We start from the raw sequence: 19,706 nt of genomic DNA, 5'->3' as shown, positions 1-19,706 counted from the left end.
CTTCAACACAAATTGTGCCAAAAAAGGGCCTTGTTTTGGTGTATTATTTAGTGTTAGCTGGTATGCTCCCATTCTTTGGCAGCTACTCGAATTGAATAGCTATTTTTTTCAACATCATCGATGGCTACTTCCATATCCATTTGGTCCCGTTTCTTGGCAATGAGAACTATTTTACAGCCCCAAATCTTACTTGGACGTTGGCATCTTCATCTTCTGCCATATTTTGTGTAGCTAAATCCCCATCGCCTTCACTTCAACACAAATTGTGCCAATAAAGGGCCTTGTTTTCTTTTCCTGTCTCTTGGTCTTGAAATTGATGAGTTTATGTAACATAAATCAGCATTAATGTGGGCAAAAAAAAATGCTATTGATTTTGGCAGGTTGGAAGTATGCTAAATGTCTTCAACTCAAAATACAAAAAAAACACATTAAATTTATTCATTGTTAACGTGTAATTTATCCATGTACTTGGTTCTGATTTGATTAAAATGAAATCTTTGAATAACATGCCTCAAGAAACAATTCGTCAGTTGAGATTGGGTATTAAAAAGTATATATCTTGGCTATTTGGATGGTTTTCTTGGAACCCTGTAATTAATGCAATTAATTCCAGTTGGATCGGAATTTTGCTCAAATTCATCGTCTTGAATTAGTAAGGTAGTTCTTCCACAAGAATTCATTTCTGCTGTAGGTAACTTGAATTCCATTGCAGGTTTCTGGGGTGTATTGATTGGAAAGTAATAGTTGCTAAATTTTTTTTAAAAATTCAAATTTGTGGGATACTTAGCTTAGAACCCGTGCAAGCAAATTCTTATGTTATATACTTTTTGTGAATCTGTCCAAAGAGCTATCTTAGAGATTGCAAGTTTCTGCAATCCATACTGTTAAACAGAATTTCCACTGGAGAGTTTGCGCAATGAGTGGATTAAAGAACTCACATTTAGAATAGACAAGTGTGATAGCGTTGCTACTAATTGTAGTAGAGAAATTGACTATCCTACAGAAAAAAATTAACATCAAATCTTCCAAACCTATTGAACCTCCTAAAACCCTTCTGTAAGATTATTAATAAATCTAATACGACATGGATAAATCTTTGAAATGCACACACATGTACAATGTCGTGGACGGCCAAAAGATTTGCAGATTAATCGCATTGATCAGCAGCCAAGAAGATATAGTTTTCTAGGTTAAATTATTTAATTTCCATGGATTAATTAATTGTAAAAGGCCAATATTGTCACAATGTTGTTCATTTACAAAATAAATAAGCAATCTTCTAGCCCTATCTAAAAGGCCAATATTGTAAAAAATAGTGTTATGTCCAAGCTATTCAATCAAGTTGCATGAGTTAATATTGCTTCCACTCTATCAATAGAAGTATATAAACGCCCCAGATTCATCCCAATAATTGGCTCACCTGTGCCCACTGCCCTGCACAATACAAGCATCCCAAAAAAATTGTTTAAGTAGAAGGTTGGAAGCATGGCTCAGCATCTCAATAAATGATCCCAACATATAAAAAAGATGATGTAGTGCATACATCTCCAGCAACTTACCCATGGATATCAGGAAGAATATATTCTGCATTCCATCCAATACGGACATCAAATCCAGGGAATATGGGCAGCAATGCCTTGTGTCGAATCTGTGAAATTCCATCTCCACCAAGTGATGTTGTGAGTTTCCATTTCCAGCCTGCACTGTGGTCATGGAAACTATAACCCATGCCAACCTGAAATAAAGGGATCAACCAAGTACAGTTCAATGGTTGAAGACCGTATTATGTGCTTCGCAATAAACTATCCACCATAGTTCACCAATTATAATCTTTTCTAAGTAAATATCTAAATTATTTAATTATACAGAGGAGCATAATCAATATGGCAGTCTCTCTGGACATGCTTATAACTGTTAGAACTTGAACCTTTTACGAATTTAAAGACACCAACTAAAAAAATGAGGTTATCCAGATCAAAGTTAAACTCCAGCCAAAAGGGTCAAACAATTGGAAAAGAAGGATAAAAGACATATAATGGTTTGGCAAGCAAGCATGATATGGTATTAAGAGAAATAGAAAAGTTCCAAATAGAAACATGGAAGAACAATTAGACAATCCCACTAATACCTTTGCCAGTTCTCTTGTGGAAAGCCTATAGAAAAATTGAATTAAATTAATTAGAAAGTTTGATTTCATCTGGTAAACCTATCAGTTCTGAACCTATATCTTTCTATTTGTTAGAAGGTTCTTCCCATTTGCTAGTAAATGAACAGTGAATGGTTAGATTTAGATATAATATTTCAGAATTTACTATATACATATTACCAAAATAGATAAAACGCATTTATTTAAGGGAAAGTTCCAATAACAAGGAAGGAAGGAAGTGGAAGGATGGCATCCCTTAAGCTGGCAGAAGTGTCTAATCTTACTTTTTAAGAGTTTTGACCAATACAAGACATAGTTTAGGGCACCATAGACAAACAGGACCAAGCAGGCATTGAAACTAATTAAATTGATACCCTATACCATCACAGTGAGTTTCGAAAACAGATTTATTAAATACTTAATTTTCAAAGAAACAAAACTAATGAGACAACATCCAGCAATTATATCTGCAAAATATAACTTTATATTGTCAAATCCAGAAATGACCATATTATGGATTGAACCAACTCAGTAAGAATGTATAAAATATGGTGAATCTGTCCAAGAAAGAAAGAACCAAACCTGAAGATTTAAAAATTTACCAATCGGAATTTTATTTGTGAGCAAACGTACATCACCAATTTTAGGCTCATAAATGAATTTCCACTTCCTCTCTGGTGTTAGGGGCTTAAACACCAGCTTTGTGTTGTATGAATTCTCCTGTGATTCATTGAACTGCAATATCCTTAATCAGCCAAAAGCAACAAACATTGAGAGAAATGTTTAAGGCAACAAAAATTCCATCCAGCCAACAAGAAAGAAAAATACAGTCAAACGCACTTTCCAAAAATTCCATGTTAACATCAAGGAAAGCTGCATAGTTCAGTAGCACGTGATCTGACAATTTACAATGTATTAAGAATACAATCACGTAAAATATGTAGAGAGCAAATCATTATTGGCTCACTTGATTTCTTTAATTTAGCTAATAGAAGGAAAGAAAATAATATTATGTCCTCAAACAGCCAATGCAGTTCAATGGGGCTTGAAATTACAACCATTTACAATACAGAACTGAAGTGAACCCTAGCCTATGAAAGTAACCAAACAGGAAAACACAAAACAAAAGCAGAGAAACAAAGAAAGAGAGTAAACTGAAAGTGGTTAAAAAGCCTGAGCCATAAGATCTAACTTCAGATACCCAAGTGAGGGAAGAAGCACCCAATGAAGTAATAATGCCAGGAATTGAGGAAGCATTGACACATGTATGCAGCAAAGATCAGGAGAGAGGAGTCCACGGCATTATTGGCACTGAAACCTCAGTAACTGTAGCTGAGTCTCAGAGATTATATAAAAACGACCCTGAAGTATGTCCTGAAGACAGTATTTTTATCTGATTGCAATGACAAGTCACGTATCTATATCCTTGTCTTCTACATATGCTTTGTCCTCTTTGTTTTGTCACTGAGCTGAAGACTATCCACATATTTTGCTTCAAAATCGAATCCTAAATAATGTATATACCCCCTTACTAAACAAGAGTTTCAAGTACTAATAATGCCTTCATTGCGACAAGCTCTGATTGCTTCCATTGCCATCCAAAGGCCATGTTTATAACTTGATTTCCTGTTGCCTTTCCACAATTTACCATTTTGAAAGACCAATTAGTTGCTGAAGGGCGAACCACAGATGATTTTTCATCTGGAAAAATCAAAAGGTGACTATAGATACGGACTATTTTGAACAGATAGAGTGAGACTCACTCTTTTCTGTCAGTCTGCTAGGTTATTGGTTCATAAGTCAAGACAAGGTACAAGACAAAGTCAGATTACACCACATCATGTTTCCTCCTTCCCTCTCGAAAAGCAAAATTTGACACAATGAAGACACACTGGGAGAGCATTAAAAAAGCTTATACCACACGGAATGCACTCATTTACTCTAAGGTTTACTCGGTAAAAAAATGGATTTGAAGGTTTAGAATAAAAATGTCCAGAGAAGAATGATGCAAGTTTAAGAAAAGTTATCTTAATCTCATGAACTCTATGGGTTTGTAAAGGCTTTGATAAAGTTAATGAGTTCAAGACTAGGCGCAATGAGCCTGTGCTACATGGGAGGAGTGAGATTAATCTGAAGGTAAGTCATTTGTGTTAATGAGTTCCCAATAAATAAAAAATGCTCGTGATGAGACAAGGCAAGATTGTGCCACATGGCATGTACTTGCTTGCCCTAAGAATACACTAGGATATGATAAATTAAATAGTTCACAGGTAAAGACAAAACAAGATTGTGCAACTTGGAACATGTTATCAATAATTAGAATGGGTATTATATTACTTAAATCACCAACTCAAATCTCTAGTAATTGTGATATGCTTTGATTGAACAAGTTGTTACTTACGCAAATGAAGAACAAAACCAATCAATATGTCTTTAGATTTGTATTGTTGAAACTTGAGTGCACTTTTGATAAAGGAAGATCATAGCTTATAAACAAGAAAAGAAACACAGACAAGAATACAGCATTTGACTTGGAGAATCCCAAATTGGGATAAAACTCCAAAAGGCTAAAGGAATTCCTCCTCTTGCCACTATCTCTTTGAGGTATAAGTTTTACTGCCTTTTTGGGGCCTTCACAGACACTCTTTACATGTAACAAAAATTAAACACCGAAAAGATCTGCAACTAGAACTTTCTTTCCACACTTCAAATCTCAAGGACACCCTAGACCATTGCAATCCAAATCTTACTCAACCAATGCAACCAACCTTACCACAGTAGTTCCTTAGAGATCTTATGATTTCCACTTCTCTGAAAGCTCAAGAAGGAAACTGGAAAAACTTGAAAAGGAAAGAGACATCATTTGCAGCCATTACTCTTAACTGTTATTTTCAAGCAACTAAAATGCTGCATTATGCAGATGTCAATAACACAACCACTGTTGTTGTTTCAAACGTCCCCTAAAAGAGTAGTGATTATACAACAACAATCTACATAAATTACTGGTTACACAACCATCATCTGCATAAATTAGTGGTTACACAACCATCATTTGCATAAATTAGTGGTTGCATGATTGCCATCTGCTGGAACTGGCAGTCTCACTATCATCCACACAACTCCACGTTTTCGGGAATCCACTTAACTGAATTTTGCATCCATTGTGTCGAGAAAACCTTAGACGTGACTTTGCCTCTATAGACCACCTACACTGTTTGTCCTCCATTTTTTCCTGATACGCAATGGGAAATGGTCAAACAAAAGTGTTAACAAATTGCATTGTGGTCTTTTTAATAATAATGAGTTAGTTTAGTTTACTAACACTTGATAATCCATTTCAGATCAGTATGTTCATCTGCTCTGAAGGTTATATTCTTAGGTTTTCATAATGTTAATGTTTGGGATAAATTAGAGCCAGGATTCACCATGTGTCATATCCCTGTGCATTCTAGGGGTAACTCGCTTAGAGACAGGCTTACAAAAGTGAAACAAATGAGCAAAGGACTCTGTGAAAAGAGAGGGCAACACGTGTCACCATCTCATCAAATCTGGGATGTTGTGTCAATCTAACAGCGGTTAATTTACATACATGAATGAAACAACAACAAATAGATGACGGATATTATTTTTTCTTCCCTGTTATCAATACGAATATTCAATATTGTAAAAAGGCCATCTGCTATTTCTCTAGTTTGAGGGGCGCAATGAATTAGGGATCACAATTGATCAAGCACACTTACAACCACAATAAGATCTGCCTGCACTCTGGTGTTTAGCTTGGGTAATGAATCCCCTGAAAAAGAATCAAATTGAATAGAAGAAGGGTACACTATGTTATGATAAATGAAGTGAAGGCAACAAATGAAAATAATTTTCTAAGGAAGATTACCCAGGACACCAGCATCTAGAGATATACCAGATATACATTTTGAACCTGTTGCTTCCAATTTTCATTGAAATGGACTTCAAAGCCTCTAGTAGAAGTAAAATGGATAGCAATGAGTTTGAAATGCCCTTCACAATGATTGGTTATGCTCAAACAATCCTGCAAAGAATAGAAACCAGATTGAATACTTCCCAAGTATACTCAAAGGTATTCCTGATTCTACAATTAAAACTGAGTCGAACACAGATTTTCCAATTATGGGATAAAAGGCCATCAGGGTCCCACTTTAGAATGTGCAGGTAGTTAATTAGGGTTCATTGGTTGTGGAACTACTTCTTACGTCTTAGCATTATTACATGGGTTGCTACCAAGTACCTGATCATGAGAGGGAAACATCTCTTCAAAAAGGAGATCAAAATTAAGGTCATTCTGTACTCCTGAATGAAAGTGGAATTGAGATACTCAGGAAAAGTTATTGATAGTTAATGTTGAACCCCATTTCTTTTCTTGAATTTAGGATATTACAAAGAATGTAGTTTTGAAAGAGAAGCTTGAAAGGTCAAAGTGAACTATTGTTATATATCTGAGTCAACATAAGATCCTATCAGAGAGATCCAGAAGATCAGGGTGTAAGTACCAGTCAAAAATACGGTGCAGCAATACAATATGCCTAAGATGGAACTGTGTCTGCTGTTTTCGTGCCAACTGAGATGCACCTCTTTGACAACAAAATATGGCAGAAGATTCAACAGAGCTTCCTCCATTCCCAAAGTTATGAAGTTACTGTTAAGTATATGTCCTTACTACCCTGGAAGTGCACTGTATCGGCCCTATAACAAAGTCTGCTAAGTCTTTATCATACCTAGAACAAATTGCACCTAGAATGACACCTTCTTGTGAATACATCCGTCGATAGAATAAGAAAAAAGTACAATGAAAGGAATGGTATGTCACCTAGGACTAGGAGTTACAGAAAAGAGGGAATACCTCAATTATTGTATTTTTGTTATGCATAGAATTCTGGAAATGGATATAGCTAGAAAAGGATGATGATTGCTATAAACGAAGATCCCTATCCTCTCATCTTTTTCCCTAGCTGATATGCTTTGTGCCTTTAGGTGTTTGTCCAATTATAGTTTGTTTTAGCTAATTTGCACATTTCTCACTCAAGTCAGTATCCTTGTTACTTTCAGGTTCCAACGGATGTTGGTGGAAAACAGTGCAGCCTACTGGGAGCAAAGAGTTCAAATAAGATCTTACTTTAGGTCATTTTGTTGATTATGTTAGAGTTGGAGTATATCCTTTAGATCTGCCATTGGTTTCATTGAAGATTTCTTGTATCCTTCCCATGCCATAAGTTTGGATGAGAGACACTAGTATTTTATTTGAACTAGAGATTATTAATTGTTGCATGGCAGCATCTCTCTGTAACCTGAGGTTATCTTCCATGAAAATGGAAGTGACAGAAAAAAACACAATAATTTTTCTATCACTAATGTGACTTCACATTGTTGTGTAATTTGTACTGGGTGAATTGTTTTATGGGAATGTCAAATTTCTGCTGTACCTGATTATAGTTGAATATTTAGCCCAATGGGTCAAGGCATCTGTTGTAAAATCATATGCCATTTTCACTAAATCCTCTGTTCTATTTTTCTCCACAAAGAATTTCGACCTTTAGTGAGGGATGTCATATAAGAATTCTCATTGAGTTTTCAAGTATTCAAGTAAATTTGATGCAGTTCTTGCATTCTTGAACAAATATGTTATATACAGCAATTTGGATGTCAGAAAAATAGATCTGCTGAATAATCTTTCTTTACTTCAAATCTATGTATTTAGTGAGTGGATCAGAAATTGGTTCTTTAGTATTTTGTTAAGTATCTTCTCACACTGATACAATGAGCATCGCAATGCCAAGCGTACACCAGGTAATGCATGTATTGATCAAATATTTATGCTGAATGAATAAATCAATTGACAATTTGTATACATCTGCACTAGTTTGTTTAACGGGTATTTAGTTTCTAGCGACAAAGAATTGGTTAAGTAATGCAGAAGACTCCATTAATGCTTCAGATCTGCTACAAACTACTACACTGATTAAATAGAGCTTCAAGCAAGTGAGAGAGATTCAGTCCAATCTCTAAACTGCAGATAAAGTTTTGTATCATTTGTGTTGTTGGCTTGAGCACATAAGGCATTGCATAAGTCATCTAGGCAAGACCAGTTATTGTGAGATTTTGCACTGGTATGCATATTGCATCATCATCAACCACTGAAAAATTGCCCATGGAAGAGTTGATCCCATACACTGTTTGGTAGATGTAAATAGAAGCAAAAAACTAGAGTAAAGCCCCTAATTCTTGACAATATCAATGCAGAATGAGAAAATCTGTTATTTGAGGCCCTTAGTATATACAAGCCAAGATTGATAAATCTCAGAGCAAGAGGGCAAGAAACATTTGCACCCTTAAAGCTGGATACGTTAGACACAAAAATAGGTTTGTAGCGTAGTTTGAAAACACCAACTTGGCAGAGACTCAGCAAAAAAGGTACTAATTTTGAAAAAAAAAACATTATTACACAAAATGTTTTTAGAGCATAAAAGCCTATTCTAATGATCAATTTGTCATAATTCAAACATTGATGTCATATAACTCTCAAACACTCAATTTTAAATTTCAGAGTTCAAGGTCAAACAACACATTGTATTACAACAAAATTATACATAATAATTTTATAATAGCACTATAACTATTTACATATGTCCAAAAAAGCCAATACAATCTAAATCCTCCACTTCCCCTTTTTAGTGTAACTTATTTGTTTGGGCCTCAAACTAGTAGGCAAGTTAATATCAACATGAGGACTCGTTGTTTTCTCATAAATGTCTTTGTCTTCCTTCAATACATCACCTCTGCTGCTTCTGCTGCTGCTCTTCCCAATTCAGCAATATTTCCATCAATAAACATGATCTCATTATGTTCTTCAACAGTCCAATCAACAAAAGGATCAATGTCATCCAAGTCTATGGCATCATGTGAAGGACCCTCTACTTTTTTGGTTTTGTTGACGTGTTTTTTATGACAGCGTCTAACACAGAATAAAGTTGCCTAATGGTACTTCACTCTCTCATGATCAAAGTACGATTGCATGCTAAGATTGAAGAAAGTTCAAACAATCGACTCCAAGGTTCCTTTATGCTACGGACGTGACTCAGTTGGCTGATGTGATTGCTGGTAATCCAAGGGGCCTTATGTTTGCATCATTCATTCGCTTCTTTGTTGTGGCTGGAACTCCATCATCAAATATGGCAATTCTGTGATGCTTCTGCTTCGAATGGACTAAAATGAACTGAAAGTAAAGGGGAAAGGGTTTAGAAGGATCTAAATCTACTCCTAAGGGCAGTGATAACAATGAATAGTGCTCTAGTGGACAAATTCCAAATAAACCAAGCTCTGCTTCGCCAAGATCAACTACAACTCCGCAAGAACCAGTGCAATCTTTTGGGGATGCTAGAGGATTTTCAAATCGAGAAAGTACATTTGAATACCCAAAAACAACACAATCCAAACGACCATCCACAATCGAACTTAGCACAAATTTAGGGGGTTCAGGCTAACTTTACACTGCAACTTACAATCAGCAAGATGCAAAAAGTATGAACCACGAAAATTCATCAAACACCATTACATTCTCCATTGGAATCAAAGCACTCTACTACTTCTACTCTAAGTGAGGAAGGTGAAACCATGCAAGCTTTGAAAAAATAATTTAAGTGGACACCATCAGAGAACAATGTTTCACTGTTATTATCTCAAAACTTATCGCAACAATTTCATACAAGGCTCCCTCCTTTACAAATGAGGGGGGTCACCCCTTTATATAGGCTTCAAGCCCTGGCTACATGCAAAACCCTAATTAGGGTTTTCCCTAAAGATTCTCCACTCAAGATGCAACAAGGTGGGAATCTCCAATTAATAACCCTTCATGCCCATATACAATTAATTCCATCCCATTACAATTAATTACATTCCAGAAGTACCCACTATGCAATGAATGTACCCTCATGCAAAAATCGCTCGTGATGCCATAAATGCACCATCATCTTCTGAATGTGACAGCTGCATGCAAAAAGAATGTCATAATGCCATAAATGTGACGGCTGCATGCAGAAAGATGCTTCATTAATTCAACGTTCGTCGACTCAGTTGCCACTTGGCGAGAAAACCTTGGAGAGAGAAAACTTCAGGAGAGAAGAATTTGATCCATGAAGAATTTTTCTTTAAGTTTTCTCAAACTCTCCTTGTTCTGGAGAAGATTTTCAACAATTCTCCACCATCTCCTATTTTTTAGAAATTTCCACAATTTTAGGGTTTTGGTCCAGGAGAGAGAGAATTCTCTCACGTATCCATATCTTCAAAAATTTCTAAATTTGGAGGTCATTTGAGCCCTGAAAATGGATTTTTCAAATTTTTCCTTGGGGGGAAATTTCTTGTTCAGTTCATCCCCGATTCCTTCCTTGCCTTAACAATTTTATTTTCAATTCATCCTTGGGTGTGATTTCTTGTTGTGGAGGAATTCTCCTTTGGAAAGGAATTTGTTCCTTACCCTTTCCTGAAATTCCTTCCTCAAGGAATTTCCGACACTTCCTGGGGCGGAATTTTCACTGTGAAGGATTCATGGAATTTTTGTGAATCCTTGAGACCCTCATTTTGGCACCCAAGTCCACAGTTGGGCAGATTTTTACCCATGTGGAGGATTCATGAAATTTTTTCATTTATCCTTTGCCTCCTCCATTCTGGCACCCAATCACTTCCTGGGGCGGAATTTTCACTATGTGAAGGATTCATGGAATATTTTGTGAATCCTTGAGACCCTCATGTTGGCGCCCAAGTCCACAGTTGGGTGGATTTTCACCCCTGTGGAGGATTCATGAAATTTTTTCATTTATCCTTGCCTCCTCCATTCTAGCGCCCAATCACTTCCTGGGGCGGAATTTTCACTATGTGAAGGATTCATGGAATTTTTTTCATTTATCCTTGCCTCCTCCATTTTGGCGCCCAATCACTTCCTGGGGCGGAATTCTTCATGCATGGAGGATTTTGATGCTTTTCACAAGTTCCAGGCTCTTCATCAAGATATATATATGAAATATAACATTTATCTTATACTTTAAGTTATATTTCATATATATTGTCAAGATGCTTGAGAGTGGTTTCAGGTCCATAGGAATCATAATGCAAATTTTGGATTTTGGAAGATCTTTAAAGTTTTCAGACTTGGTTCAAATTTCAGGCCATTTTCGGATCAGGATGACATTGGTGGATTGATGTGAATTTCTGGACTTGGATGATTTTGCATGCTTTTCCTCTTCTGGAATAGGAGTTCCAAACTTAACCATTTTTTGATCCAACTTGTCTGCCTTCTGACTCTTCCGGATTTAGAAATGGTCTTCAAGAACCTTCAGCGTCTTCAGAGATATTCAGCTTTCAGTGTTTTCCTGTGAAGATCCTACCAAAAATAGATTTTCCCAAATAGTAAGTGTTTCAAAATGTCAAGGTTTGGGCAAAATAGGTCAGAAAAGCACTTACTAAAAATAGAACTTATTAAAAATAGTAAGTTTGATTTTTGGCAAAATTAGACCAATCCGGGACTCAGTAAAATCCCTAAAAAATAGGAACTTTCTAAAAATAGAAACTCAGTTTTGGCTCAAATTTTACTGGGAGGTTCCTTGAAAGGTCCCGATTCCAGTTGCATGCTTAGTTTCTTCAAAACCCAAACAGAAACCCCCTAAAATCTAGGACTGAAGGTAGAAACCCTAAAATTGATGAAACAGGCCCTAGACTTCACCAAATTCGCTCAAACCAAAAAGCAGATTTAATCAATATGACCCCCAAACACTTACAAAGCGGAGAGACTGACAAGACTGCTGCGAAAAAGACCCAAAAAACAAAGCCAAAAGACCGAAAGGGTCTTAAAAGAAGGGGGTCTCCATTTGCAATGGGGCGATGTGTGAAAACGTCACAACAGGTTTAAAGGCAAAAAATTGTACCGGACAAAGACAAGGTCATTGGGGAACTCGTAGAACAACCTGTTTCTCTTCTTTGTGTGAATGTTGTCAAAAAGCCTTCAATTGCATTCAAACCGACATGTACTAAAGGTCGTGGCAAAACATGAATAGATAGCCTCTAAAGATTTGGTGTGCTTGAAGCATAATTCTCCTGCAACAAATCTACTTGTAAAATAATGAAAAAAAAATTAAGTTAAAATTTGAGCTTGTTCAAATCTTCAAGCTTTCGCTTTATGCTCTCTAGTATTAAGCTAAAAATTAAAGAATTGCTTGAGTCACTCCCTTGCAGACCTCTATGTCACCAAGAATTCTCTAATAACATCATCTCATACCATCTTGTCAATACATGAAACAATGCCTCATGAAATCATCAACCCTAAATGTTTCGAAGAAGTAAAACCTTTGGTTAAGGTAAAAGGCCAAGGTATGCATTGAGTGAAGTTGGTTCATCCATCTATGATCAATGATGTGCCAAATGATCTCATATTTTCTTTTGTTTCCATCATGGTAACCCATCAATGTCATCACCATCCACCAAAGTACATTTTAACTCCTCCGCAATTTTTATGAATAGCTCATCAAAAACTATTCTTATGGCCTTCTCCCCTTTGATATTTTTTGGAATATGGAGACACCATCTAGGCATTGCTCACAAACATCTACTTGAGAGAAGGAAATGTGGCTACAATGCTCTATAAGTGAGGAAATGGGTGGTAAATGGTGTCACTCCAAATTGCACAAGCTCCTTGCCATTTGTGTGATCTCATCAACAAAAAACCCAAGTATGGTTGTAGATATGGTAACTTGTTTAGCATCTTCAACCACACTTTTCACCCATCCAATCTTCCACATGTCCTCTAGCATCGAATCCAAGCAATGTGAAACACACAGAGTCTAAGAAATAGATGAATACTTCTCCATAATATGGCTCACTGAAGATACATATATTGTCGTGTTGTTTCAAGCAATTTGGGCAACATTCTCAACCCCAACCTCTTGGATCACCCCATCCAACAAATTGCATGAGTAACACTTGAAGTCACTAAAAATTTGTGTTCATCCATCTAATAAGATGTATCATTTTTTAATCATATTTATTTTTTATCAGCCAATGTATTTTTTATGATTTCCTCTAACAATAGCCTACTCAAATCCTTAGAAGTTGGAGTCTAAAACACTTATGGCTTAAAAAATAAAAAGAATCCATCAAGACTTTCGTGGCTGCCTGCCTTTCAAAGTTAAGCCTTTTCTTCTATCATGGGAATATGGGGTTACAACTCTGCATCGTTGCATTTGGAGAAAAAAATTAATTTTAAATAAATCTCTATATTGAAGGAAATCACTGCCCTTTGATTAATTATATTTTCTTTAACCTAGGTCAGCCTTATTAGAATAAATCACTATTATTTCCTTAAGGCATTGATATGCCATGTAGTGTGTGTAACCCATGGGTTGGAGATGAATCATTACAACAACTCCATGTTGTATCCTTTTAAAGCCACCCTAGACTATAACATTGATAGGTTCTTTTGAGGTAAACGTGTATTTAAACATTGACAAACCATGACAAAAAATGAATGTGCCACTCTATGTAAACAAAAAAAATAGGCATAGGAAGGAATGAATATGCCAAAATATGTAAAAACTTAGACAATTTTGGAATAACAATTTAAAACGTACCCTAAAAGAGGTGAATATGTCAAGATATGGCTAGAGTAGAATAGCACAAACACTTTCATAAGGGCAACAAGTGCATCCTTTTCTGCATAAGCAACCACCTCTCTAAAAGATAGTAGCTACCAGTAATGTTCCTTGTTTAACCCAGTCATAACCAAAAGTATTAACCAGCAAGATCCCCTACGGAAGTTAGATTAAAAAATATCATTTAGAACATTGACTATGTGGACCCCTTTCTAGATATTAAACCCCTAATAAACTAAAGAACAGAACAGCACTGAACCTTTTTGGAACAAGCTGAAATCATAAGTACAAAAACAGAAATCAACTAGGAATGGAAACCAAAATCAACACTCTTAGCAACTCACTATTATATATATATACCCTTAACAGATTTCTTGAAACGATGGACATTCCTTGAACAAAGAATGGGTAGTTGTTGTGACCTTTTCACACATCGCCACATTGCTAATGGGGACCCCCTCTTTTCCGGCTTTCTGCGTTGTTAGGTTAGGGTTTTGGCTGCTTAGTGGGCAATTTTGTGTTTCCCGTGCCCGAATCTCGGAGTTTTGATCATGCCTAGTGTCGTTTATGGTTTTGAAGTTATAGGATCAAGTTGTAAACATTGGTATTTTAATGATCCTAAATTTTGTCCAAGTGTTGACCTTTTTGAGCGTTAACGTGTTTTTAAACACGCGCATCAGTGATTTAAAAGTGCCAAGGTATTCCCAGACCTTTTGGAGTTGTTTTCTCGCTCCTAAGGTATTATTTAAGTTGATTTCACACTTTATCCCGATAATTTCCTAGTGTTTCGCCCAATTTTTTGGAAAATTTGCCTATGTCCAATCTGATTTTGAAGTGCCTAAGCGATTTTGAGTGGTTAAAATGCCAAATTCCTAAGGGAAATCCATATTCCAAGGGTTAGAAGGTCAAATTCCAGACTACCCACCCTTTTCCCCTCATATTCCACACTACCCACCCTTTTCCCCCACTCAAAATCCACACTACACATGGGTTTCCCCTGAAATCCATGCTGGCTATGATTTTCCACCATTGTTTATCCATGCCTCGATCGATTTTCCCTTGGAAGTGTTAAAATTTGGCTAAGTGTCAAAATTTTTCCAGACTGCCATTGATTTTCCACCGGGAGTGCGGACTATAGTGCAGATGATGTTGAGGATGATTCCATGCCTGGGTCGATTTTCCACCAGGCTGTTTTGTGATAAGTTAATGCGGATTTTTGTGCAAACTCTCAGTCCATACCCAAGTTGATTTTCCACTGAGAGCAACTTGATGAGTTTTAAGTCCAGATTTTCATCCAGACTGAGGTCGAATTTCCACCAGGAAGTATTTTTTGCAGATGAAGTGAATTTGGAGTGCGGATTCTTTATCCATGCCCCCATCGATTTTCCCCCAGCATGTTTTGTATGCATTTTGATGAGTTTTTGCATGGATTTTTATCCAAGCTGGGATCTATTTTCCCTTGTGGGGATTTTTTGACGTTTTAAATGATTTTTAATGGGATATTTTTTAATCCCTACCCAAATCGATTTTCCCTAGAGGCTCAATTTTGACTTAAAATTGAAATATTTAATGAGTGAGCCCCATTTTAATTGTTTTTAAATGATGATTAATGATTATTTAAAATTTTAAAAACAAAACTAAATAACTTGCAATAAGCATTTAATGTTTTTACCCTTCTAGAAGCAAGTTGGTTTTTGCCAAACAAGTATATAAGCAAGTGTTTTATTCCACATTGCTTGTGTGGTGAAAGTGAGAGGCAAAAGCAAGTATAAGGAGTCTCCAGCAATATTTTATTATTTAAATCTGCCATGTGTCTCCATGAAAGGCGATTTTTCTCTCTTATTGGCGAATTGTGGTGAAGTGTTGAAGTGAAGTGTTGGATTGAGGATTTCTTTCCTCCTCCATTTTTTTTCTAGCTTGGCAATCCTTTCTATTGCTGACATTGAAGATCATTCCTAGATTTTTCTATTTTTCCAAGTTAGGAGATTTTTGTTGAGGATGGCGATTTTTGGTGTTTGAGACTTTGGCGATTTTGTCTACCATTATTGCTTGTTGTTCCAAACCTCCATTGTTGCAGATTTGAGCTACATTGAAGACATTTTTAGAATTTTCATAAATGGCGCCATAGCTGGGAAAGTTCGATTTTTATTTTGCAAGTGCTGGAAGCTTACTTTGGTGAATTCCATGCATGTTTGATGCCACCTTTGCCTCCCCACTTGCTGTCATTTGCTTCAGATCTGAGTTTGCTTCAGATTTAGACCTCCATTGTTGGCTGTACATTCAATTTGCAGACTCAACTTTTATTGCCCAGCCAGCTGCAACTTTAGCGATTTAAATTTGGAGAACATTTGGAGGCATTTTGGAATCATTTTCAGGCCATTAGAAGGCTGTCTTAAGGTCTGCAACTGTGTTAATGGCTGCTTGTCCTCAAAAATTTATCTTTTACCAGCCATAACTATGTTTCCAAAATTAATTATTTTCATCATCAAGACTGATTTTTGTTAAGTGTGTGCATATTTTTTAAGGATTACAACATGTTTTTTTAAGTTAATTTATTAGTTGTAGGTTGTCTTCAGATTTGTGACCTCCATTGTTGACTGCGGAAGGTGTCTTCAAACATACCTTGTGTGAAAACACAACCTTTCACACCTTTCCTTAGTCATCGTTGATCTGGTATACTCCTTTGCATTTTAGTTTGCATATTTTCTAAGCATAAGGAGGTATTAATGAATTTTATAGAGGGTTTCCATGCCCTAGTGTTGTCACACTTTGAATCTAATTGTCAAAATCTACAAAGAGTATGGATTATTCTCCTGACTTTATGCTCTAATTAGCTAAAATCTTTAGAAAGTCGGGAATTTTATCAAGAGTATTATTTATTTTCTTAAGTCTAACTTCAAGCTTCATACAGGTACGATGTCAAAGTCCGGATTTAAGGAAAGAAAAGAACTATTGAAGATGTTGGAGACTGGATTCTATCCAAAGCTCAAGATTTCATCCAGATGGAAGGAGATCACAGATACAAACATGCATTTCCTAGACTTGGACCAAATGCGACAACGGATGTTCGGAGTTGGAAATCAGGTTCCTTCCCCAGCATATGCAAACATTATGAAGAGTGGTATTTTTCATGTCGCTAGATTTCCACAGTCCATACAGTGCAGTGAGCTTATCCTGGAGTGTGCACGATGTTATGATCCGCTCACATGAATGATCAAAACTCCTAAGGGCATTGTTATCGCCTACCTTGCTGAGGATGCTATCACTGAGGTGTTCGGAATTCCACGCGGAACAAATATGAAAGATGTGACCAAGGATGAATATATAGAAAGATACACGAAGAAGATGGGTGCCTGTAAGAATATGATAAACAAAGAGTGGATGATTGAGCCTAGGTCTCATCATTCCAAGGCTCCCAAGACACTCATGTGCATAGACTGCAAAGAAGAGTATAGCGACTTAATATTCCTACTCAACAGAGTGATGGGGATGCCGCAGGGAGCAATATTCGATGGATGGATGTTCTATTTCATCCAGGATTGTCTTAGAGGGACATTGGTAAATTGGTCTAAGATTATAAGTGACAATCTGGACTTTCAGCTGAGGAATGTCGAGCGGTCCAAGTCATTCACCATGACTTCTTACTTGGTATACTTGCTTGCACGGTTTATTTCATAAAAAGGATTGATATGCAAAGGCGAAGTCGGGAATGGGCAAGGACAATTCAGGAGTCATGAATGCTACCCCCAGTTGAGCATGTATAGAATTGAAGACTATAAGAGAGTGAATGATGCATTCACAATGTACATCACGCGGATGTTGCAAGGCGGAATCCACAGAAGATTGTCCGAGGCAACAGAGTTAATAGAGAAATATGGATCGTGGTATATTCAATTTCCCACTTTCATGTACCTTAGGATTCATGGGTTTCAATCTGAACCCTACAAACTTCCTAGGTATCCGACTGACAGAATGATCTTGTTGGAAGTGGTGAGACAGCTTCTAGAATTTGATGTCATTCAAAGAGAGAAGCATAGGGCAGGCATGACATTCCCTATTTCAGTTGGGAAGACATCAGAGGTTTGTCAGTCTGCCATTGAAGAACTTGCATTCTATCAATTTGCTACATATAAGAAAAGAGAAAGATTTGATCCAGATAAGAAAGTTGGAAGGATCAGGGGCGAGAAGTTCATCCACAAAGTAGACATAGAAGATTATTGGGCCAACCTGATGGACGAGCAAGCAGTGAAGAGAAGAATGTGATCCAAAATGTCAGTGGATTTCATGAGGAAGTGTGGACTTTTCCTCATTCCTGATCAAGTGTTAGATGACAAAGATCATACGCATCCACAGTATGAGGATGAAATGAAGAAGACAATCTTATTACCAAATTGGTCAGAATTAGAAGAGATTGACCTGAATGTATTGATGAGAGAGGTCTTGAGTTTCTCTCGTGCATGGGTAGATATACAAATGAATAAGTTAGTTGATATGGGTGTTCCCTTCACTTATGAAAGGACGAAGTCGGAAGAGTCTACTTCCGAGGATGATCAGAGGACTATCAATGATGTCAGGATTTATGCAGACGAAGAGAGTCAAGCTCCCAAGAGAAGGAAGAACATGCCAGCAGAAGTCAAGGCCAAAGAGAAGAAGATTGAGGAGGTGAAGAAGAAACAGAAGACTATCATTCCTCCACCTATCATTCCTTCACCACCTCTCAGTGTCTCATCAATCAAAGTGATCGAAGTAACATAACAGAACAAGGAGACCTAGCAATGTTCCAACTGAGAATATTCAGGAGTTACATGCCACAGCGACATCTGCACCTCCAAATGAGAATGATGATCAGTCGGGATCCCCTACTGTCCTTTTGGAAGTTAGTTTGGGAAATCAGGTAAACGATTGAACTAGGAATAATCCTGATGATGATGATGATGTTATCTCGGCATTGAGAGGACTTGATCGAGAAATGTGTCTCGATGATGGCATGGAGATGGCCGCTATTCCTGAATGGCTAATGAGAAATATGGAGAAAAGTAAGAAAATGATAGAGGTACAGCCTATTGATGACATTGATGACTACCTAGCTAGGAGTGCTGAGGAGAAAGAACCCAAGAGAGTGGAGATTTTGTCGCACATAGCTAGAGATGAGACAGGAATGCAGATTGCGCAGATTGTTGTTCCTATTGCAGGCGTGACAGCGGACTTTGCTACTCCTATGGATTTCCATATCACTTCAGTTGCCCTTGGTCGTACATCCAAAAAGCAAGAATTTCAGGAGGTTGGTGAAAACCTCAAAGCAATCGATGCAAGGTTAGACAGAGAGATTGCGGAGAAAGAAAGGTACAGAGAAGAGAATATTAGACTTAGAGAGTATATTGCAGGGATAAGGCGTGAAAATCCCACCCTTATTTCCCCTATTGCAATTGACCATGGAATGCATTCACACTATGAGGCAACGAGAGATACTCTCAGAGGTGGAAAAGTGGATTGAGAGTACAAGAAAGCAGGCAGATGATTTCCTTACTCAGTTTGTCCACGCATATGATAGGACAACAGGGCTCATATTTAGAATCCAGTATTTGGAAGGAGTTTGGAAAGAATTTCGGCCTATCCAAGAGAAGACTATTCCACGCCTCCGGGCTTTGAAGAAGATTCCTAATTCCACCTTGGTCAGCGAGAACATTGTGCACAGTGGAGACAGATACGATTTCCATGGCTGGTATTGTTCATTAGCCGTGAAGAAATCAACTTATGAGAACGCCCAGTCGAGTTGTATGGAGATGGAGGGATTGATTCAGGATATTCAGATGAAGATCCTTGCCTCGATTGAGGAATTATTGGGTGTTGATGTTAGTGATGTCAGTGGTTTACACTTAGCCGAATTAAGAGACAAG

General features: G+C 37.1%; 1 protein-coding gene across 9 annotated transcripts in view; it reads right to left on the bottom strand.

Moving 5' to 3' along the window:
* Positions 1-1,124: 1,124 nt before the first annotated feature.
* LOC131066782 (uncharacterized) overlaps positions 1,125-19,706 on the bottom strand; it is a 29,239-nt gene continuing 10,657 nt past the window's right edge. For 2 of the 9 annotated variants that reach the window (XM_058001624.2, XM_058001623.2), the window contains exons 3-5: positions 2,729-2,881; positions 1,560-1,735; positions 1,125-1,434 (exon numbers count right to left, since the gene is read on the bottom strand). In XM_058001624.2, coding sequence (XP_057857607.2) covers positions 1,338-1,434; positions 1,560-1,735; positions 2,729-2,881 — 426 coding nt within the window. In that variant the 3' untranslated portion in view covers positions 1,125-1,337. Of the gene's footprint in view, positions 1,435-1,559; positions 1,736-2,728; positions 2,892-19,706 lie in introns of all 9 variants that reach the window. The other 7 variants (XM_058001627.2, XM_058001631.2, XM_058001625.2 and 4 more) reach the window with 7 other exon arrangements.

The sequence above is a fragment of the Cryptomeria japonica genome, chromosome 2 (genome assembly GCF_030272615.1).
Source record: "Cryptomeria japonica chromosome 2, Sugi_1.0, whole genome shotgun sequence".
In the NCBI taxonomy this organism is placed as follows: Eukaryota; Viridiplantae; Streptophyta; class Pinopsida; order Cupressales; family Cupressaceae; genus Cryptomeria; species Cryptomeria japonica.
This window is presented reverse-complemented; position numbering and strand designations above follow the sequence as displayed.